This window comes from Melanostigma gelatinosum, assembly GCF_949748355.1.
Source record: "Melanostigma gelatinosum genome assembly, chromosome: 23".
Lineage (NCBI taxonomy): Eukaryota > Metazoa > Chordata > Actinopteri > Perciformes > Zoarcidae > Melanostigma > Melanostigma gelatinosum.
Window position 1 is genome coordinate 1,587,587 of NC_136656.1, and position 24,995 is coordinate 1,612,581.

At 42.0% G+C, this 24,995-nt stretch overlaps 1 protein-coding gene across 2 annotated transcripts; it reads left to right on the forward strand.

Moving 5' to 3' along the window:
- The first annotated feature begins 700 nt into the window (after window positions 1-700).
- LOC306796376 (uncharacterized protein) lies at window positions 701-12,751 on the forward strand. 2 transcript variants are annotated; one of them, XM_079295261.1, is made up of 13 exons: window positions 701-756; window positions 8,258-8,337; window positions 8,438-8,535; window positions 8,628-8,750; window positions 9,319-9,430; window positions 9,626-9,689; window positions 10,141-10,181; window positions 10,508-10,692; window positions 10,907-10,990; window positions 11,295-11,563; window positions 12,101-12,205; window positions 12,294-12,347; window positions 12,519-12,751. In XM_079295261.1, the coding sequence occupies exons 2-12, from the start codon at window positions 8,265-8,267 to the stop codon at window positions 12,322-12,324; spliced, it is 1,185 nt and encodes a 394-aa protein (XP_079151387.1). In that variant the 5' UTR covers window positions 701-756; window positions 8,258-8,264; the 3' UTR covers window positions 12,325-12,347; window positions 12,519-12,751. The 2 variants fall into 2 exon arrangements, with proteins under 2 accessions (XP_079151387.1, XP_079151386.1); XM_079295260.1 differs by having other exon boundaries at window positions 702-756; window positions 8,435-8,535.
- Window positions 12,752-24,995: the final 12,244 nt, after the last annotated feature.

The window sequence follows — 24,995 nt, forward strand, 5'->3', positions numbered from 1 at the left end:
ATTCAGACACTCGTACACACACTGTTTATGCGGTCTTGCTGACTGCCTGTCTTTATATTGTACCGCCCACAAGGTGGCGTGGTTCTCCTGTGGACACCACATAAACTCTCCTCCTCCCTCTGTCCTTCTGTCCTCTGTCCTCTCTCCTCCTCCTTCTGTCCTCTCTCCTCTTCCGTCTGTCCTCCCGTCCTCTGTCCTCCTCCCTCCGATGTCTCTCGGGTACCTCAGGTATTTTTTAAATAGGAAACAAGAAAAGGAAAGCTTCGGAAACACTGTTTGAATCCTCATCTTGCGCACATTTTGTAGAAAGCAATAATTTATTTTGAGGCGAACCCTGTCTGAGCCTGTTTCTTTAAATCTTTATTTCTTTACATTTTGCCAAATTGACACAACTTTTGACTTTTAGATATTCCTGTTTGCGTCGTACCCATGGACGCACAGAGAACTGTCACTGGATTACTGTGATACTTTGATACTTCCGAACTCGCCTGAGTCTTTTTTCCCTTTGATTTCAAAGCGAGGCCTTTGGACCCGAGAGCCCCGGGGTTTTTTCACAATAAATATCGGAGATGATGTTATAAATCTCTCTGAATGATTTACCTGTTTTATATTCCGCAGCACGAGGACGCCTGTCCCCTCCTCCATTATTTAAATAGGACCGGTCCTACTGGTCTGACTGGATGACTCACACACTGCTCTGATCTACGTGAGAGTGACAAGAAGCAAAGCGATCTGCCCCACCTGAACAACTACAAGGTTAGAAACTCTTCTTCTCATCGTGTGTTGTTTTAGTAAGAAATCTTAATCTGAAGCTGCTTTATAAATGTAAATACTGTAAATACTCACTTTAAAACTGTACTTGAGTATCTAAAGTGTTGTGCTACTTTATACTTCTATTACACTACATTTTGGAGGGGCGTATATAGTTTTTACTATAGAGTGGTCTCACCGACGTCACGATCTCCTTAGTTACGAGGTCTGTCCGCCATGTTTGAGTACATACAGATCCTACATGGCGGCGAGTAAACAAGGAAGTGCGGCGAAAATATCATACTTTGAATCACTGGATAGTGCATCAAAGGTTCGCTACCCCCAGTCCTTACACAGGTAGAATATGGGATGTGTGGTTCTATAAAATGGTATAGAATTTGCAGGGTTGAGAAGTCCGGCAGTCCAGTATAATATCTCACTTTTTCATCATTATTTTCGAAAAATTCTGAATCAACGGATTTACTCAAGTACAATATCTGATCAAAGTGAAAAACTGATTTTTACAAAATAATGTAAATTAATTCAAAATATATAAGGCAAAGTAAAGATTGCATAAGTCTTTATACATGTATGTTATAGAAGGTTATCTTTATACGTGTATGTTATAGAACATTCTCTTTACATGTGTATGTTATAGAAGGTTCTCATTATACGTGTATGTTATAGAATGTTCTCTTTATATGTGTATGTTATAGAACGTTCTCTTTATACGTGTATGTTATAGAACGTTCTCTTTATACGTGTATGTTATAGAACGTTCTCTTTACATGTGTATGTTATAGAAGGTTCTCATTATACGTGTATGTTATAGAATGTTCTCTTTATATGTGTATGTTATAGAACATTCTCTTTACATGTGTATGTTATAGAACGTTCTCTTTATACGTGTATGTTATAGAACGTTCTCTTTATACGTGTATGTTATAGAACGTTCTCTTTACATGTGTATGTTATAGAACGTTCTCTTTACATGTGTATGTTATAGAAGGTTCTCTTCATACGTGTATGTTATAGAAGGTTCTCTTTATATGTGTATGTTATAGAAGGTTCTCTTCATACGTGTATGTTATAGAAGGTTCTCTTTATATGTGTATGTTATAGAATGTTCTCTTTATATGTTTATCTTGTAGAACATTCTCTTTATGTGTGTATGTTATAGAATGTTCTCTTTATATGTGTATGTTATGGAATGTTCTCTTTATATGTTTATCTTGTAGAACATTCTCTTTATGTGTATGTTTGAGAACGTTCTCTTTATACGTGTATCTTGTAGAACGTTATAGAACGTTCTCCAACATACGCATAAAGAGAACGTTCTCTTTATACATCCATGCCAGTGGGATTAGAAATTCTATCGGAGCAACACAATATCTCCAGGAAGCTTTAGGCTGTACAACAGTTTACCTCTGACAGCCGCTGCTCTGAGTCAATAGGATCCTGGTAGCTGGTCCTCTACCTGCATGCATCTAGTTAAACCTGTTTGACTTTGCTTTGTACACAGAAAGCAAGCACTTTTAAAATGCATTTAATGTTTTACCACACATTTATGGAATCAGCATGTCAGAAGGGGTGTGATTAAAGTGATCGTCAGACCTCTGGAGTGGAAAGGCCTTCGCGTTTGATAGTTTGCATTTTGTGTGGGTGTGGAAGGTACAAACAAATGGCTGGCATTTGGATAATACCACCATGTTAATGTATGCTATACGTGTGTATCTTCTATGTTAATGTAAGGCGATACGTGTGTATCTTCTATGTTAATGTATGCTATACGTATGTATCTTCTATGTTAATGTATGCTATACGTGTGTATCTTCTATGTTAATGTATGCTATACATGTGTATCTTCTATGTTAATGTATGCTATACGTGTGTATCTTCTATGCAAATGTATGCTATACGTGTGTATCTTCTATGTTAATGTAAGGCGATACGTGTGTATCTTCTATGTTAATGTATGCTATACGTGTGTATCTTCTATGTTAATGTATGCTATACGTGTGTATCTTCTATGTTAATGTATGCTATACGTGTGTATCTTCTATGTTAATGTATGCTATACGTGTGTATCTTCTATGTTAATGTATGCTATACGTGTGTATCTTCTATGTTAATGTATGCTGTACGTGTGTATCTTCTATGTTAATGTATGCTGTATGTGTGTATCTTCTATGTTAATGTATGCTGTACGTGTGTATCTTCTATGTTAATGTATGCTATACGTGTGTATCTTCTATGTTAATGTATGCTATACGTGTGTATCTTCTATGTTAATGTATGCTGTACGTGTGTATCTTCTATGTTAATGTATGCTATACGTGTGTATCTTCTATGTTAATGTATGCTATACGTGTGTATCTTCTATGTTAATGTATGCTATACGTGTGTATCTTCTATGTTAATGTATGCTATACGTGTGTATCTTCTATGTTAATGTATGCTGTACGTGTGTATCTTCTATGTTAATGTATGCTATACGTGTGTATCTTCTATGTTAATGTATGCTATACGTGTGTATCTTCTATGTTAATGTATGCTATACGTGTGTATCTTCTATGTTAATGTATGCTGTACGTGTGTATCTTCTATGTTAATGTATGCTATACGTGTGTATCTTCTATGTTAATGTATGCTGTACGTGTGTATCTTCTATGTTAATGTATGCTGTATGTGTGTATCTTCTATGTTAATGCATGCTATACATGTGTATCTTCTATGTTAATGTATGCTATACGTGTGTATCTTCTATGTTAATGTATGCTATACGTGTGTATCTTCTATGTTAATGTATGCTGTACGTGTGTATCTTCTATGTTAATGTATGCTGTACGTGTGTATCTTCTATGTTAATGTATGCTATACGTGTGTATCTTCTATGTTAATGTATGCTATACATGTGTATCTTCTATGTTAATGTATGCTATACGTGTGTATCTTCTATGCTAATGTATGCTATACGTGTGTATCTTCTATGTTAATGTAAGGCGATACGTGTGTATCTTCTATGTTAATGCATGCTGTACGTGTGTATCTTCTATGTTAATGCATGCTGTACGTGTGTATCTTCTATGTTAATGCATGCTATACGTGTGTATCTTCTATGTTAATGTATGCTATACGTGTGTATCTTCTATGTTAATGTTAAGCTGTACGTGTGTATCTTCTATGTTAATGCATGCTGTACGTGTGTATCTTCTATGTTAATGCATGCTGTACGTGTGTATCTTCTATGTTAATGTATGCTGTACGTGTGTATCTTCTATGTTAATGTATGCTGTACGTGTGTATCTTCTATGTTAATGCATGCTGTACGTGTGTATCTTCTATGTTAATGTATGCTGTACATGTGTATCTTCTATGTTAATGCATGCTGTACGTGTGTATCTTCTATGTTAATGCATGCTATACGTGTGTATCTTCTATGTTAATGCATGCTGTACGTGTGTATCTTCTATGTTAATGCATGCTATAGGTGTGTATCTTCTATGTTAATGTATGCTGTACGTGTGTATCTTCTATGTTAATGCATGCTGTACGTGTGTATCTTCTATGTTAATGTATGCTGTACGTGTGTATCTTCTATGTTAATGTATGCTGTACGTGTGTATCTTCTATGTTAATGTAAGGCGATACGTGTGTATCGTCTATGTTAATGTATGCTATACGTGTGTATCTTCTATGTTAATGTAAGGCGATATGTGTGTATCTTCTATGTTAATGTATGCTGTACGTGTGTATCTTCTATGTTAATGCATGCTATACGTGTGTATCTTCTATGTTAATGCATGCTGTACGTGTGTATCTTCTATGTTAATGTATGCTATACGTATGTATCTTCTATGTTAATGTATGCTGTACGTGTGTATCTTCTATGTTAATGTAAGGCGATACGTGTGTATCGTCTATGTTAATGTATGCTATACGTGTGTATCTTCTATGTTAATGTAAGGCGATATGTGTGTATCTTCTATGTTAATGTATGCTGTACGTGTGTATCTTCTATGTTAATGCATGCTATACGTGTGTATCTTCTATGTTAATGTATGCTATACGTATGTATCTTCTATGTTAATGTATGCTGTACGTGTGTATCTTCTATGTTAATGTATGCTATACGTGTGTATCTTCTATGTTAATGTATGCTGTACGTGTGTAGCTTCTATGTTAATGTATGCTGTACGTGTGTATCTTCTATGTTAATGTATGCTATACGTGTGTATCTTCTATGTTAATGTATGCTGTACGTGTGTATCGTCTATGTTAATGTATGCTATACGTGTGTATCTTCTATGTTAATGTAAGGCGATATGTGTGTATCTTCTATGTTAATGTATGCTGTACGTGTGTATCTTCTATGTTAATGCATGCTATACGTGTGTATCTTCTATGTTAATGCATGCTGTACGTGTGTATCTTCTATGTTAATGTATGCTATACGTATGTATCTTCTATGTTAATGTATGCTGTACGTGTGTATCTTCTATGTTAATGTATGCTATACGTGTGTATCTTCTATGTTAATGTATGCTGTACGTGTGTAGCTTCTATGTTAATGTATGCTGTACGTGTGTATCTTCTATGTTAATGTATGCTATACGTGTGTATCTTCTATGTTAATGTATGCTGTACGTGTGTATCGTCTATGTTAATGTATGCTATACGTGTGTATCTTCTATGTTAATGCATGCTGTACGTGTGTATCTTCTATGTTAATGCATGCTATACGTGTGTATCTTCTATGTTAATGTATGCTATACGTGTGTATCTTCTATGTTAATGCATGCTGTACGTGTGTATCTTCTATGTTAATGCATGCTGTACGTGTCTATCTTCTATGTTAATGCATGCTGTACGTGTGTATCTTCTATGTTAATGCATGCTGTACGTGTGTATCTTCTATGTTAATGCATGCTGTACGTGTGTATCTTCTATGTTAATGCATCCTGTACGTGTGTATCTTCTATGTTAATGCATGCTATACGTGTGTATCTTCTATATTAATGTATGCTATACGTATGTATCTTCTATGTTAATGTATGCTGTACGTGTGTATCTTCTATGTTAATGTATGCTATACGTATGTATCTTCTATGTTAATGTATGCTGTACGTGTGTATCTTCTATGTTAATGTATGCTATACGTGTGTATCTTCTATGTTAATGTATGCTGTACGTGTGTAGCTTCTATGTTAATGTATGCTGTACGTGTGTATCTTCTATGTTAATGTATGCTATACGTGTGTATCTTCTATGTTAATGTATGCTGTACGTGTGTATCGTCTATGTTAATGTATGCTATACGTGTGTATCTTCTATGTTAATGCATGCTGTACGTGTGTATCTTCTATGTTAATGCATGCTGTACGTGTGTATCTTCTATGTTAATGCATGCTATACGTATGTATCTTCTATGTTAATGTATGCTATACGTGTGTATCTTCTATGTTAATGCATGCTGTACGTGTGTATCTTCTATGTTAATGTATGCTATACGTGTGTATCTTCTGTTAATGTATGCTATACGTATGTATCTTCTATGTTAATGCATGCTGTACGTGTGTATCTTCTATGTTAATGTATGCTGTACGTGTGTATCTTCTATGTTAATGCATGCTGTACGTGTGTATCTTCTATGTTAATGCATGCTGTACGTGTGTATCTTCTATGTTAATGCAGCTGTATGTGTGTATCTTCTATGTTAATGTATGCTATACGTGTGTATCTTCTATGTTAATGCATGCTGTACGTGTGTATCTTCTATGCTAATGTATGCTGTACGTGTGTATCTTCTATGTTAATGTATGCTATACGTGTGTATCTTCTATGTTAATGCATGCTGTACGTGTGTATCTTCTATGTTAATGCATGCTGTACGTGTGTATCTTCTATGTTAATGCATGCTATACGTGTGTATCTTCTATGTTAATGTATGCTATACGTGTGTATCTTCTATGTTAATGTATGCTGTACGTGTGTATCTTCTATGTTAATGCATGCTGTACGTGTGTATCTTATATGTTAATGTATGCTGTACGTGTGTATCTTCTATGTTAATGTATGCTGTACGTGTGTATCTTCTATGTTAATGTATGCTGTACGTGTGTATCTTCTATGTTAATGCATGCTGTACGTGTGTATCTTCTATGTTAATGTATGCTGTACGTGTGTATCTTCTATGTTAATGCATGCTGTACGTGTGTATCTTCTATGTTAATGTATGCTGTACGTGTGTATCTTCTATGTTAATGCATGCTGTACGTGTGTATCTTCTATGTTAATGCATGCTATACGTATGTATCTTCTATGTTAATGTATGCTATACGTGTGTATCTTCTATGTTAATGTATGCTGTACGTGTGTATCTTCTATGTTAATGTATGCTGTACGTGTGTATCTTCTATGTTAATGCATGCTGTACGTGTGTATCTTCTATGTTAATGTATGCTGTACGTGTGTATCTTCTATGTTAATGCATGCTGTACGTGTGTATCTTCTATGTTAATGTATGCTATACGTGTGTATCTTCTATGTTAATGTATGCTGTACGTGTGTATCTTCTATGTTAATGTATGCTGTACGTGTGTATCTTCTATGTTAATGTATGCTGTACGTGTGTATCTTCTATGTTAATGTATGCTGTACGTGTGTATCTTCTATGTTAATGTGTGCTGTACGTGTGTATCTTCTATGTTAATGTATGCTGTACGTGTGTATCTTCTATGTTAATGTATGCTGTACGTGTGTATCTTCTATGTTAATGTATGCTGTACGTGTGTATCTTCTATGTTAATGTATGCTGTACGTGTGTATCTTCTATGTTAATGTATGCTGTACGTGTGTATCTTCTATGTTAATGTATGCTGTACGTGTGTATCTTCTATGTTAATGTATGCTGTACGTGTGTATCTTCTATGTTAATGTATGCTGTACGTGTGTATCTTCTATGTTAATGCATGCTGTACGTGTGTATCTTCTATGTTAATGTAGCTATACGTGTGTATCTTCTATGTTAATGCATGCTATACGTGTGTATCTTCTATGTTAATGCATGCTATGCGTGTGTATCTTCTATGTTAATGTATGCTGTACGTGTGTATCTTCTATGTTAATGCATGCTGTACGTGTGTATCTTCTATGTTAATGTAGCTATACGTGTGTATCTTCTATGTTAATGCATGCTATACGTGTGTATCTTCTATGTTAATGCATGCTATACGTGTGTATCTTCTATGTTAATGCATGCTGTACGTGTGTATCTTCTATGTTAATGTATGCTGTACGTGTGTATCTTCTATGTTAATGTATGCTGTACGTGTGTATCTTCTATGTTAATGTATGCTGTACGTGTGTATCTTCTATGTTAATGTATGCTGTACGTGTGTATCTTCTATGTTAATGTATGCTGTACGTGTGTATCTTCTATGTTAATGCATGCTGTACGTGTGTATCTTCTATGTTAATGCATGCTATGCGTGTGTATGTATTACAGGTCCACGATGGTGTGTGTGTTGGCTCGTCTCCTATTTGCTCTCCTGCTCACTGAGACGTCGGCCTCGCTGTCAGCTTCAGGTAAAAAACAAGAACACAAACGATGCGATGGAAGAGTTGAAGGTGCCGACAGTCGGATTGAATGTGTTTCAATCCTTCTCATTGAATAATGCGTCAGTAGAGACGGAGCAGGCCTCTCCGTGCCCGCCTCGGTGGCTCCTGTTCGGGCAGAGATGCTTTGCTTTCTACCCTGTTTGGAGCTCTTGGACCAACGCTGATGTAAAGTGAAATCAAACACATTTGAAGTAATTAATTCACAACACATGAATATTCATTATGGTTTAACGTGTGTGTGTGTGTGTGTGTGTTAGTTGATGTGCTCTCAGAAAGGAGGTCACCTGGCGTCTCTTCACACACCAGAGGAGAGGCACTTTGTCCGTCAGCTAGCAAACACACACCCTCCGGTGTGGCTGGGTGGACGCCGAGCACAACAGGTAAACCTGTAATGAGTATTTATAACCACGCCAGTGAGGAAACTATTTTATTTAAACACAAACAATGTTCCTCCGGACATCGGCCCTGTGGCTGATTGCTGTCGCTGTGTGCAGTGATGGAGGAAGGTAATATTTGGTGTCTGTTTGTATCGGGACCTCACCTCAGGGAGGTTACTGTGCATCAGTGTGGGGAGTCATCTCATATTATACCATCACCTGTAAAAGCTAATCACACGGGAACTTCACCCAAAAGTGACGGAGCCTGGGGTCTCTCCATTGAGGCGAGTAAGAACACCATCTTCTCCCACACCCACATTGTGGCTACAGCTGCGGGGAGTCGTCTCCATGGACGTAACTCAACCCAACAGAATAGTACCAGGGATTAAATCACGCTACAGTGGAATGTGAGGTTGTGTATATATATGCATCGTGTATACACATTTATATATACAGTAACTACAGTTGTCAGATAAATGTATGTAGTGAAATATACAAGTACTGTATTTCCCTCTGTGATGTATTAGAAGTATACTCTTACTGCATCTCTTTATGTTTTTCCTCTCTGAAGAATGGCTCTTGGTTCTGGAGCGACGACTCCCCCTTCAGGATCAGCGGTTGGACCAATCAGAGGCAGGGAAAGGCCGGAGAGGGCGGGACTTGCATGGCAATTACACCAAAAAGTAAATAAGAAAAACACCACATGGAATGAATGGATTATTATTGTTAATAGATGTGTTGTTATAGGATAGCAAGAGTTTTGGAGGCAGTTTTGTGGTTGTTTGTATTGCAAAATCCTTAATTATTGCTCCAAAAAAACTCAACATGAATGAAATGCTGTATTAAAACCAGAATAAATGTGTGTGTCATGTGTTCAGGTGGAGCGCTGGACAGCGCCCCCTGTGGTGAGCTCAGGTTCTACGTCTGCTCCACGAGAACCAGGTGAGCTCACGGTCAAAGGTAACATCTGATCCATGGATTCACGACGGCGTAGCACAACCTTTGTAGGCAACGCATCCTCAAACAACGGCTACGAGCTCCTATTTGCTTTGTGCGCGATGGAGCCGGAGAAGAGGGGCAATATTCAAAGAAAAGAAACTAAGAAAAAAACTGTGATATTCTGAGATGAAAGTAGTAACTTTACCAGAAAGAAAACTTTAGTTTAGGATGTTTTTTCTTGTAACTGTACCGCTATAATCTGGGATATTCTGAGTTTCCTCTCTAAATATGACCTCCCTCTCTTTTATTATCACTATTTGCATCCAGTGAAAGCAATGCAAACGTGTGAATAATAAGATGTAAAGTCCTGACGACGCACCGCGTGTGTCTGAACCAGTAGAAACAGAGACTCCATGTGTTGTGTTTACCCGTTTGTCTGTCATCTCCTCTGCAGCTCAAACGAATCCTCCGCCGACAGGAAACCGGTTGAGCCAGGTGAGCCAGGTGACATCATCTCTGCTTATTGCTCTCCCACGAGTCACTGTTCAGTTAAAAGATACTTTATACTCCTCCAACACCTCAGAGGTACATATTGTACTTTATACTTCTCCTCCAACACCTCAGAGGTACATATTCTACTTTATACTTCTCCTCCAACACCTCAGAGGTACATATTCTACTTTATACTTCTCCTCCAACACCTCAGAGGTACATATTCTACTTTATACTTCTCCAACACCTCAGAGGTACATATTCTACTTTATACTGTACTACATCTCAGAGGTACTGTGGATACTTCCTCCCTGCCTTCTGTCTGTCAGGCATCGTGGCCGGTGGGAGTCTGTTTGATGTTGTGTGGAGTTCCAGCGACCTGCTGGCGGAGGAGATCCTCCGCTCGTCCTCCGTCCTCAGAGGCCTCCGGTCCGGTCGTCTGACACAGAGCTGCTACGACAGCTTCATCCAGCAGGAGGCGCTCTACCTGCACAGAGTCAGCAGCACACTGCAGGTCAGCGGCCATGCTTATGTCTGTCTTTCTATCCTTCCATCTGTTTTCATCCCTTTCTCTCTACTAAATAACCCTCCGTCTTATGTCTGTGATGATTCTATGTGCTTTGTTTTTCTCTCAGCTTTTCAAACTTTGAAATGGCTACAAAGTATTTTATTCTGTTTTCCTTTTTGTGAATTGCTCTGAATGAACCGGTGTGACTTGATGACGTCAGGTCCTGATGAGCGCTTTACAGGAAGCAGACGACGTGACGTCGCTGCTGCTGGACACGCTCACACGGTACAGCAGCAGCAACCAGGTGAGACCAACCTGTGTAACATGAGATTAGACATTTAAATGATGGTGGATATATGCTGTATATTGTTGCGTTGTCTCTCTTCAGCAATACCCCAGTGGGCTACAGTTCTACAGTTTGTGCTGCTTCGTTTACCCCTCTTGCGAGCCCTTGTCCTGCCGCTTCTAGGATTTGAATAAATGAGAATGTTTAGATATATAATGGTTTAGATTAATAGATGAATGTAATATGGGACAAATGGTGTGTTCTCACACACTTTGTCACACACCTCCTCCTCCTCCTCCTCCTCCTCCTCCTCCTCCTCCAGAGCATCCTGGCTTCTCCTCCCCCTCAATGGCTCCAGTCCTCCCTCCAGTCCTTCCACTCGGTGGTCCTGGAGGAGCCGGTCTACTGGCTGGTGGCCCTGTCGGCCCGGGCCTGCCTCCGTGACTTCCTGTCCAGGGAGCTGCTCTCCTCCTCCTCCTCCTCCTCCTCCCCCCCCGAGGAGCCCAGAGGGTCCGGGTCGGAGCTCAAAGCCAGCCTCCTCCTCCGGGAGTGGAGCGAAGACACTCGGACGGAGGTCACCTGGATACGCAGGTAACTATAACGTCAAGAAGGAGGTTTAACTCTAAAATGTGATGGCAGCTGTTTGAGATGAATAACTCAGCGGAGGAAGAAGTATTTCAATCTTTCACAGTAGTAGTACCAGACCTTAAGAAAATACTACAATACAAGTAAAACAATGTACTTAGAGTATCAAAAATACTCTTTAGGCTGCAGAGCAGCCCTTGTATAATGGTGGAAGAATGGTATCAATCCCACAGTGTACCAGTCCTGCAGTCCTGTATTTAAACTGAACTTGCAATAAATTAAAGTATAGCAATACTGCTTTTTCCTCACGTGTATAAAAAACGTTATTTGTAATGTCTTCCTAAATCCTCACCTTTAAATACTTCTTCCTTCTGTTCAAATGTTTTACTCTGAAATCCTCAAGAAAAAAAAGGTGCTCGGAAACACTACCGCGTCTGTCCACGGGGGGCGCCAAAAGCAACACACACTTTTAAAGTAGAACTTTGAACGCAACCCTTTTACACTTCATGTATGCAGCTCAGCCTTCTGCTCTGACTGTCACAGGTACAGGACGCTGATAGCGCAGCGACAGCCTCACATGGACGCGTTTCAAGCCGTCGACATCTTCAGAGAACACATGATGAACCAGAAGAGCCTCCACAAGGCCGCGTAAGAACAACCCGTCACGCTTTCCTGTCCGTCACTCAATCAGGTCCTCATTAAAGTGTGTGTGTGTGTGTGTGTGTGTGCGCTGCAGAAACTGTGATGAAGAGGACAAAGCACGATGAAGAGGAGGCGGCTGCTGATTAAGGTGAGTCAACACAATGCAAAAACATTCATTAAAAATACTCCCTCTTCTTCTTCTACCTCCTCTTCCTCCTCCTCTTCCTCTATCTCAATCTGTATATTTTATGTATTTGTAATAGTTTATCTGTATATTTTATGTATTTGTAATCGTTTATCTGTATATTTTCTCCTCCAGGATGAAGGAATTATCTTCTACAAGTTCGTAGTTGCAGCACCTTATTCCAAAAGTGTTGAGTGAAAAGCACTTGTTCCGATGCTCCATAGCCTAAAATAAAACTTATAGATGTGTGTATTATTTACAATATTTTTACTTCAGAAGATGTTCCCGTTCCTTTAACTTCACTATTTTAAATTAGACATGTGAATGTATCTCAGCTCAAACAACGATGTTGTTTCACAATAATCAGTGGCTCTTTGTATCGTTAAACGAGCCACAATTGTGTATTGTTGTGTGAAAACGTTACAAATAAAGATTTTGTTGATAACTTCCTGTTGAGTTCATACACAGTCTGTTCGTAATAAAATGTTCATAAAGTTGATTTATATTCCTACGTCATCACCCAGACAGTAGTCTCCCCCTGCAGGCTGAAACTGGACACTGCACTCAAATACACAGTATATAAGATACACAATACTACTGCAATATTTGATCTGATACTGCTGTTGCTAGTATCCTACTTTGCTATTACTACTGCTAGCACTTCTTCTTAAACTCTACTACCAATACTTTTACTACCTCTATCACAACTTCAGTCAGTACTTCTAATAATGCAACTACTACAACTGTTCTTCAATACATGTACTACTGCCTCCACAAATACTATCATTGTTTGTACACATATTACTACTCATAATGTATTAGAAGTAATAATAATAATCCTGATAATACCATAATGATAGTACTGTACTCTACTATTACTGCTACTACTACCACCAATACTTGTACGACCTATATACCATAACTATCAGTACTTTTGCAACTGCAAAAATAACTGTACTTATTCATGTACTACTGCATCTACAAATACTGTTAATGCAGTACTGCTACTACTACTTATACTACTACTTCTAGTATATATGGCTGTCTGCTGGTGTCTACTGTCTGTCTACTGGTTTCTACTGTCTGTCTACTGGTTTCTACTGTCTGTCTACTGGTTTCTACTGTCTGTCTACTGGTTTCTACTGTCTGTCTACTGGTTTCTACTGACTGTCTACTGGTTTCTACTGGTTTCTACTGTCTGTCTACTGGTTTCTACTGACTGTCTACTGGTTTCTACTGGTTTCTACTGTCTGTCTGCTGGTGTCTACTGTCTGTCTACTGGTTTCTACTGCTGTCTACTGGTTTCTACTGACTCTACTGGTTTCTACTGTCTGTCTACTGGTTTCTACTGCCTGTCTACTGGTTTCTTCTCTCTGTCTACTGGTTTCTACTGTCTGTCTACTGGTTTCTACTGACTGTCTACTGGTTTCTACTGGCTGTCTATTGGTTTCTACTGACTGTCTACTGGTTTCTACTGACTGTCTACTGGTTTCTACTGACTGTCTATTGGTTTCTACTGACTGTCTACTGGTTTCTACTGACTGTCTACTGGTTTATACTGGCTGTCTACTGGTTTCTACTGACTGTCTACTGGTTTCTACTGTCTGTCTACTGGTTTCTACTGACTGTCTACTGGTTTATACTGGCTGTCTACTGGTTTCTACTGACTGTCTACTGGTTTCTACTGGCTGTCTACTGGTTTCTACTGGCTGTCTGCTGGTTTCTACTGTCTGTCTACTGGTTTATACTGGCTGTCTACTGGTTTCTACTGACTGTCTATTGGTTTCTACTGTCTGTCTACGGGTTTATACTGGCTGTCTACTGGTTTCTACTGACTGTCTACTGGTTTCTACTGACTGTCTACTGGTTTATACTGGCTGTCTACTGGTTTATACTGACTGTCTACTGGTTTCTACTGACTGTCTACTGGTTTCTACTGACTGTCTACTGGTTTCTACTGACTGTCTACTGGTTTCTACTGACTGTCTACTGGTTTCTACTGACTGTCTACTGGTTTATACTGACTGTCTATTGGTTTCTACTGACTGTCTACTGGTTTCTACTGACTGTCTACTGGTTTCTACTGTCTGTCTACGGGTTTATACTGGCTGTCTACTGGTTTCTACTGACTGTCTACTGGTTTCTACTGACTGTCTACTGGTTTCTACTGACTGTCTACTGGTTTATACTGACTGTCTATTGGTTTCTACTGACTGTCTACTGGTTTCTACTGACTGTCTACTGGTTTATACTGGCTGTCTACTGGTTTCTACTGACTGTCTACTGGTTTCTACTCTCTGTCTACCTGTTTCTACTGGCTGTCTGCTGGTTTCTACTCTCTGTCTACCTGTTTCTACTCTCTGTCTACCTGTTTCTACTGTCTGTCTACCTGTTTCTACTGATCGTTCATTACATGTACTGTTAAACCTGAGTGTGTATCTGTTCTTGTGTATCTGTATCACAAGAAAAGTCTGTGTGTGTGCGGGCTTTCGGTTCGCGAGCATGGGCGCGTGCGCACGGGTTCACGCATGTCCTGCCCTTGTGCTATGATCCGGCGCGTGGACACAGACACACTACTGCATCTCTCGCTCTCTCTCTCACACACACACACACACACACACACACACACACACACACAGAGAGAGGAGGCGGAAATCTCCATCTGCCCTGTGCTCGGTGACCGACCCGTCATCCTCGGGCTCGGGGAAAAAGAAACGGATCATCTCCTTAAACCGTGAAGAAAGCGAGTGTGATAATGTGACAAGAGAAGAAGAAGAAGAAGAAGAGGAAGGGGTGATTTCACTATGGAGGAGATCTATAATAGTCTATATATAGGCTATGCCCCGGACTGCACCACCACCTCCTCCTCCACCACCTGCCCTCCCGGTACCGGTAAGTCACGGAGGATAAAGATGAGAGACATGTCAGCCCCGTGCTAGCAACGGCCGGTTATCGATGCTAGCTGACCCGTGGAAATGACTTTTGAGGTCTTATGAGGTCGGGTTACCGTTCAGCCATGTTGCAGGAGAGCGCGAGAGAGAGCGAGGGAGGGGGGTAACGGCTGGGCTCGTGACACCTGCCCTCGTTCCCGGTAACTGAAAAAAAATATCGTTCATATTTTTTCTTCTTCTCCTAAATAATCGGTACACGTGACAGCCCACACCGGGAGATGAGTTTGTGACTCGGTGGTTCGGGGTAGTCTTGAGGTGCCGTTCAGCCATGTTGGAGAGATGTAACTGTAGCTAACGGCTCCGGGGCTCCGGGGGGCTTTGACACCGACCGACCGACACCGACGGGGTGTTATGGAGAAACTAGTGCCCGGTCATTTTCGCTTCCCTGTGGCGCATGCGCATGCGGATGCGGTGGCGGCGGCAGCCCCGTACCGTGTCGCCTAGAGACAGGAGGCTGAACGAAACGGGGTCGACGAGGGTAACGGTTACCGGGGCGATGAACAGGCTGCCGGTTACATTCATTTATAATACACTATTTAATTTAAAGGTATAACTTATTATTTTATTTTATTTATAGTTAATTAAAAAATATTTTTATTTATATATTTAGATATTTCCATATTTTATTCTCCTTGACCAATTTATTTTAAATTTTAAATATATATTTTATTATTTTATTGTTTCATATTTTACTATTCTATAAAAACAATTTTCCCGTATTATTTAAAATATAATTAACATTGAATCACATTTATTTTGTGCATAAATATATTAAATCATTTTGTTCTATATTTGTATTTCTTTGGAGGTGTTATTTTGAATTATATACACATATAAATATATTATTATATTATTATAATATATTATATATATATTAGTACCGAAGATGGAAAAACAAATTACATTTCATTTTTAATTTATCAAGGTGCAAAAAGTGACGAATACAACAACATGGTGGCAGATAGTTGATGGTTATTGATCATCATTGATGATGGTTATTGATCATCATTACTGATGGTTATTGATGGTTATTGATGGTTATTGATCATCATTGATGATGGTTATTGATCATCATTACTGATGATTATTGATCATAGCTGATGATTGTTTGTTGGTGGGAAGGTCAGGAGTCGACACAGCAGGGGTCCGTTTCCATGGTGGTGATTTATCCCCTGATTATCGGGTCTTATCCATCCAATAATTTATTCATTCACAGATTCACTTTGTTCATATTCCTTTTCTTCTTCTCCTCCCTTTATCTCTCCCTCTCGCTCCTTCCTCTTCTGTCCTCCCTCGCCCTTCATCCTCCTCCTCCTCTCTCCTCCTTCCCCTCTCTCGCTCTCTCTCTTTCTCTCTCTCTCCATCTTTCTCTCTCTTTCAGGTCAATGAGAGGCAGCAACTGTAAATCCTCCCTCGTTTTCTCTCTCTCTCTCCTCTTCTCTCTATCATGCGCTCTTCACTTCTATATGTTAAAAAACACAGTCGTCTTATTTTAGCAACACTGCCTTCCTCCTCCTCTTCTTCCTCCTCTTCCTTCTCTCTTGCCCTCCTCTCTTCTGAGTTTTGACTCCCTCTCTTTTGACACACACACACACACTCTGGAAAATGAAGCGTGGGTCGAGTGTGTTGCAGCCTCCCTCTGATGCAGCCAAACGACACACACACCCTGCAAACGCACGACGCACAAAGACACACACAGCCGGCGATGGCGCTCGCTCACTGAGTGGGACGCAGGACGCCGTGCACGCCGCAGGTTCAAGTCCCTTCCCAGCAGCCACCTCTCTCTTCAGCCCGGATGTCGGCACCAAGATGGCGTCCGACCTCCTCATCAGGCTGTCAGGTAACACACTGTACACACACACACACACACATGTAAACAAATACATGTTAGTACTACAGCACTGTAGCCGATTAATCAATCAGTAAACTGAAATTTGAGCATGTAATTGATTGATGAAACACTTAAAATCCTTGATAGTAATATGTGGACAGCTGTGTTCTTTTTACTTCCTGGTTTGGGATCCTTATAGTTCCTTATGTCCACGTACTGTTGGCCTTGTAGTGTGAAAGCTATTCTCTCTTGGTGAGTTGAGTGCAATCATCAGGCTGTAATGTGAACTCTGCTGTAATTCTATTTACAGTCAACGCCCTTCTTCCATCCCTCTCTGTCTCTTCAGAGGCGACCCAGAAGGCCCAGATGCATCCTGGGAGGCTAGCGGAGGCGGAGCCTCTGAGGCGCGAGGCCCTGCCGGAGGTGCGCGGCGGGCAGCAGGACGAGCCGGGCCTCGCCCTCTCTCCGGACGGCCCCGGGGCCAGTCCTGAGCCGCCGTCGCTCTCGCACACACCCGACGGCAACACTGCCACCGACACACTGGCCTCGGACCTGCTGAGGAAACTGGCAGGTACAGCTGTGTGTGTGTGTATGTATATCCACCCATCCTTCCTTCCATCCATCCAACCAACCATCAGTCCATCCAACCATCCATGCATCCAATCATCCAACCATCCATGCATCCAACCATCCAACCAACCATTCATCCATCCATTCAACCATCCAACCAACCTTTCATCCATCCATCCAACCATCCAACCAACCATCCTTCCATCATCCAACCAACCATCCATCCAACCAACCAGCCAACCAACCATCCAACCAACTATCCATCCAACCATCAGTCCATCCATCCATCCAACCATCCATCCAACCATCCAACCAACCATTCATCCATCCAACCAACCATCCATCCATCCATCCATCCAACCAACCATCAGTCCATCCATCCAACCAACCATCAGTCCATCCATCCATCCAACCAACCATCAGTCCATCCAACCAACCATTCATCCATCCATCCAACCATTCATCCATCCAACCATCCATCCAACCAACCATCCATCCATCCAACCAACCATCATTCCATCCATTCATCCATCCATCCAACCAACCATCCTTCCATCATCCATCCAACCAACCATCCAGACATCCAACCAACCATCAGTCCATCCATCCATCCATCCAACCATCAGTCCATCCAACCATCCAACCAACCATTCATCCATCCATCCAACCAACCATTCATCCATCCAACCATCCAACCAACCATTCATCCATCCAACCATCCAACCAACCATCCATCCATCCAACCAACCATCAGTCCATCCATCCAACCAACCATCCTTCCATCATCCAACCAACCATCCATCAGTCCATCCATCCATCTATCCAACCAACCATCAGTCCATCCAACCAACCATCCATCCAACCAACCATCCATCCATCCAACCAACCATCAGTCCATCCATCCAACCAACCATCCTTCCATCATCCATCCAACCAACCATCAGTCCATCCATCTATCCAACCAACCATCAGTCCATCCAACCATCCAACCAAGCATTCATCTATCTAACCATCCAACTAACCAACCATTCATCCATCATCCAACCATCCAACCAACCAACCATCCATCCATCCAACCAACCAACCAACCATCCATCCAACCAACCATCAGTCCATCCAACCATCCAACCATCCAACCAACCATTCATCCATCCATCCATCCATCCAACCAACCAACCAACCATTCATCCATCCAACCATCCAACCAACCAACCATTCATCCATCCAACCATCCAACCAACCATTCATCCATCCAACCAACCATCCATCCATCCAACCAACCATCAGTCCATCCAACCAACCATCCAACCAACCATTCATCCATCCAACCAACCATCCATCCATCCAACCAACCATCAGTCCATCCAACCAACCATCCTTCCATCATCCATCCAACCAACCATCCATCCAACAACCATCAGTCCATCCATCCATCTATCCAACCAACCATCAGTCCATCCAACCAACCAGTCATCCATCCAACCAACCAACCATTCATCCATCATCCAACCATCCAACCAACCATTCATCCATCCATCCAACCAACCATCAGTCCATCCATTCATCCATCCATCCAACCAACCATCCATCCAACCAACCATCAGTCCATCCATCCATCCAACCAACCAACCATCAGTCCATCCAACCATCCAACCAACCATTCATCCATCCATCCAACCATCCAACCAACCATTCATCCATCCATCCAACCATCCATTCATCCATCCAACCATCCATCCAACCAACCATTCATCCATCCATCCATCCAACCAACCATTCATCCTTCCATCATCCATCCAACCAACCATCCATCCAACCATCCATCCATCCTTCCATCATCCAACCAACCATCCATCCTTTCATCCAACCATCCATCCATCCACTCATCCATCCAATCAGAGGAAGTTTGTATACATGTTTAATGGCAGCTCAATAAGCACACTGACAGATTTCCCGCCAATCACAGAGCGTCAGGAAGTGAGCAGCCATGTGGTGAGGGTCAAAGAAGAAGAAGAGCCAATGGAAGTCGACACAATGGTTGCCTCTGACCTCGTCCAGAATCGACCAATCCCAAAAGAGATACCCTCACCTTCCCTAAAGATGGCGAGCCACCACGTATTCAGTATTAAAACAGAAGACCAGGGTCTCCGTGGCAAAAAGGTGGCGGAGCAGCCGCACCCTGGAGCCAAGATGGCGGACCAGCGTCTGCATGGCCTTAAGATAGAAGACATGTTTTACACCGGAGGTTGCCAGCCTGGATCAAAGACGGCACACGCCGTCGTCTCCGGAGCAAACACGTTACAGTTCAGGGTGAAAATGGAGGATCGTGGCGTCTCTGGGACCAAGATGGCGGACCAGCTTCTCTTTAAAGCCAAAATTGCAGAGCGGCCTTTCTCCGCCGCCAAGATGAGCAACAAGTTCCTCTCTGGATTCAAGATAGAGGACCAGTTTGCTTCAGGAGCCAAGATGGAGAACCAGCTTCTCTTCGGAACCAAGATGGAGAACCGGCTTCTTCCCGGGACCGTGCTGGCGGACGGCGTTTTCTCAGGAGCGAAGGCGGAGGAGCAGCTCTTCTTCGGAGCCAAGATGGAGGACCAGTTCTCCCCCGGAGCCAAGATGGCCGACCAGTGCCTCAGAGCCGTGCTGTGGCAGGACATGTCGGTGAACCTGGCGTCCACTCTGCTGCACCAGCTCTCAGGTAGAAACACTTTATACTACTGCTGTACCTGTACTCTAATGATGTACAGTTCCTACAGTACTGCACTACTACTGAGATTTAAACAGCCACTAAATACTTCATATTTAAAATTTAAACCATGAATCTGAATGTATTAGTTTCTCAATTCACCACTTTGAAATTAAAATGTGAAATTTCTTGATTTGCAATTTCAAAAAGCTGAAATTCAATCTGCATAATGAGCACTTGGGGTACTTTCAGTGTATTTCGATGCTGATTAAATACCAGAAAATAAATAAAATACACATTCATATTACATATTTCATACATACAGTAAATAAACCAGCTGCATACAAACTTGGACTTACAAGCGTAAGATATATAATGAAACGTTCTCCTTCTTCCTGCAGAGAGAGTCAGTAAATCCAACAGTCGGCCGGACGAGAGGTCGACTCCGCCCATCAGGAGCAGGTGACGCTTCACTTCCTGTCGTCCATCGGTGATGTCACAGGGACTCTTTGACCTCTGACCTGCTTCGTTTTGACGAAGTGTTTATGTGTGTGTGTGTGTTTCCCCTTTTCCACAGTCCTGTCCTGAAGGTGAATGTGGACACACTCCGCTCCTCGCCTCTCTTGAGCTCCCAAGAACCTCCTCATGGTAACACACACACACACACACTACACACACACACTACATATACACAGACTTTCCACGTTTGCTCGTTAGCCTCAGTGTAATATGCTCTGTCAGTCAGAGCGGAGGGATTAAAGGACACCACGCTGAAGCTCTGAGTTCACCTCACCTCTCTCATCTCCTTGTCTCCTTGGTTTCCTCCTTCATGTTTCCTCCCCCCTCTCCTCTTCTCCTCTCCCCTTGGTTTCCTCCTTCATGTCTCTGAGCTCCTCTTTAAACCTGCTGAGGTGACTAAATCACCCTTCAGTGTTGAATCATTGTTACCGTCTCTTTCTAATGACTTCCCTGCACAGTTTGTGTGTGTGTTGTGGAGTCATGCTGTCACCAGATTACCCTTTGTGTTGATAATAAAGAAGGAACTGAAGTGAACTGAGGAGTTTACCAATGATACCTTCCAGAAGAACTCTCCATTAGGAGACAAATGCATCTCATGAGTAATCATCAACGTTATTGTTTTGTTCTCACAGAAACCAAAACCAGCCTCAGCAGAGATCAAACCACCGGTTGCTCTTATTTCTACAGGTAAGGAAACACACAGGTGTGTTCTGCTATACCTGTGAGGACCCTCAGTGACATACTGGATATGTCCTCACAGACACTCACACACTTTGAATACACAATATTCATATACACAATTATTTATTGTGAAATACCTTTTTAGTCTGGCTTTAAATGAAGGTTTATTTTGACTGACTGTTTCCAGTCTTTATGCTAAGATAAGCTAACCGGCCCTCCAGGTGTCACGTGTGTGGCTTCGAGACGGACGGCCGCGGCCTCTTCCAGAGTCACATGACGGACCACCGCCAATGGGAGCGCGGCTCCTTCTCGCTGCACTGCTGCGTGTGCGACCACTTGACCAATCAGGACGCAGAGATGAGGGCTCACGCCAACACGCACATACGGGGGAGCACGGGAGCCGACGGAGAGATGAGGTGTGTGAGTGAGTGTAGATGTGTGTGTGTGTGCGTGAGTGTGTGTGTGTATGTAGGTATGTGAGTGTGTGTAGGTGTGGGAGTGCAGGTGTGCGTGAGTGTGTGTGTGTAGGTGTGTGAGTGAGTGTGTGTGTGAGTGAGTGAGTGTGTGTGTGTGTGTGTGTGCGTGTAGGTGCGTGAGTGTGTGTGAGTGTGTGTGTGTGTGAGTGCGTGAGTGTGTGTGTGTGTGTGTGTGTGAGTGCGTGAGTGTGTAAGTGTGTGTATGCGTGTAGGTGCGTGAGTGTGTGTGTGTGTGCGCGTGTAGGTGCGTGAGTGTGTGTGAGTGTGTGTGTGTGTGTGTGTGTGTGAGTGCGTGAGTGCGTGTGAGTGTGTGTGTCTGTCTGGGTATATATATGTGTGTGTGTGTGTGTGTGTGTGTACATATGTATGTGTGTGTGTGTTCGTATCATTAATCCCCCCCCCCACCCACCCACCTCCCAGGTGCCCCGTCACCTCTCCCTCCTCCTCCAGCATCGCCTCCCTGTCAGTTGCCGTGGTAACCCAGGAGGGGGGGGGCTCCTCCTCGGAGCACCGCTGTCGCATCTGCCAGAGGTCGTTTCCAGGGCAACAGGAGCTGCTGGTTCACTTCCAGGGTCATCGCCAGGGCAACCAGTACCGGTGCGACCGCTGCGGCCACCTGACCCGGACGGCCAATAAGCTGGTGGAGCACGTGCGCGTGCACACAGGAGAGCGCCCGTTCACCTGTGAGCTGTGTCCCTACAGCGCCAAGAGGAGGGACAGTCTGCGCCTCCACTGTAAGGTCAAGCACCCCGCAGACGTGCACACGCACACCTCGTACGTGCACGGAGACAATCAGCGCTCACACAAACATGTCCAGAGGCTGCACACGCCCACCAACACACGCTCCGCCTCCTCCTGTTCCCCCTCCTGTTCCTCCTCCTGTTCCTCCTCCTCTTCACTTCCTCCTCTTCATCCCTTGCTCTCTGACCGGGCAGGATGGAGGGATTTGTCTCCTCTCCTCCCCATCACGACGCTCATCTCTCTGAAGCCTCGCTCTCCTTCCTCCTCCTCCTCCTCCTCTCCTTCCTCCTCCTCCTCTTCCTCCTCCTCGTCTTCCTCCACCAAACACTCCTTCCTCGGTTACCTTGGTCTGACAACTCCTTTGTAAATGCTTTTTTTTCCTTTTTCTCATCTATTCCTCTCCTCTGCCCATCTCTCTCTCCTCTCCTTTCCTTATCTCCTCCTCCCCTACTTCCCCCTTCCCCTCCTCCTCCTTCTCCCCCCCCCCATCCTCTGGACTTCTGAAGCTGTGGATGTAAAGCTCTGTAATGTATCCTCCTCTCTGTCCACTCAGCTCTCTAATGTATGAGAATGTCAATCAGCACCGAACACTCAGATAAGGAACGTTTTGAAACCTTTTTATCGTCCTGCTCGTGGTTTTATCTGCATCGCTGCCTGCTGTCATATAGTCACTGATCTATTTAACCCTGTGACATATTTACTGCCTGTATCTCTCTCTCGTCCTCCAGAAACACTACAAACACACATTTTTCTGAAGACTCAGAGGGTCAGCGTGGTTCATCCTCTGGGGAACATGAACGTCAGAAATAAATCTTAAAATTGCTTTTTTTTAGATATATATACATCTAGTAGGGGTGTAACGGTTCACAAAACTCACGGTTGGGTTGGGTACGATACAGTGGAGCCACGGTTCGGTACAGTAGAAAACTATAAATGCAGAGAAATGTACTTGATTTTAAAATATATTTATTCATTACAACTAACATCATGAAGTTATTCTTTGACTTTGAACAATGATGGAACTATACCTGAGTGACTCATCTTCTGGGGTGTCTTCTTAGCAACACATAAGCATAAAAAACACAAACTGCTCCTTAATGTGATGTAGTATTGTTACTTACATCTTGCAAAAGAGATTTTTAATCTCAATGGGACTACCTGGTTTAATAAAGGTTTTTAAAAAAAGAAAAGATTTTTTTTATTTTTTTTTATTCAAACGTATTCGGTTCGTCATGCGTACCGAACCGTGAGCCTCGTACCGAACGGTTCAATACGAATACGCGTACCGTTACACCCCTAATATCTATGTATATTATATATATATATATATATATATATATTCATTTTAATATGCTAGAACACTCAGAAAATAAGCAAATATTCACATTTGAGAAGCAGGAAACACTGAAGTTTGGCTTTGATAATCATTTAAAATCAGTTCCTTGTTGAATTATTTTAAATCAGCACATGATTAACATTAAGTTAATCAATCTTTTGTCTCTCTGAGGTTTTATTTTGTAGGTTTCTGGAGGACGTGATGATATTTCTAATATTTGTGTTGTGTATTGGTGTATTTGTGTTTACGCATAACAACATGGAGCTCACGAGAGTCTAGAAATGTCTTCATTTAAAGTTGCACTATATGTAGTTTAGCTGAGTCGGAGAAAAAAGAAGAAGAAAAAGAGTCATTTTTGAATATTTAAGTCTTTTTTTCACCGGTTATTTTATCAAAAAACGACCCTCTGATCGTCAACTGCTGTGTCAAAAATACACATTTTAATGAGTATTATTTATTATACTACACAGAATAATTAGTGTGCACAATTCAGTAATTTGTGCTCTGGACTTAATATCATGTTATACTTTTCTTTGCGTTTTTGTTGAGAGCAGAAAACACATTCTTTGCACTTTCAATCTGCCACAATACTAATTTAATTATTAATGTTTTATTAGTTTGTGTATTACTTTCTGATAATGGCACGATACATCACCTAAAAACCTAAAAATTGTTTTTTTTTTAAAGAGTTTTGTGGGAAATGCTTTATTTTGAAGGGGCAGCTTTGCCTTCGACCTGTGGGATCTTAATAGTGTGAAATCTGGAGCACAACTTATTGAATTATGCACATTAATTCGATTGTTTTTCATCTGTGGCATGTA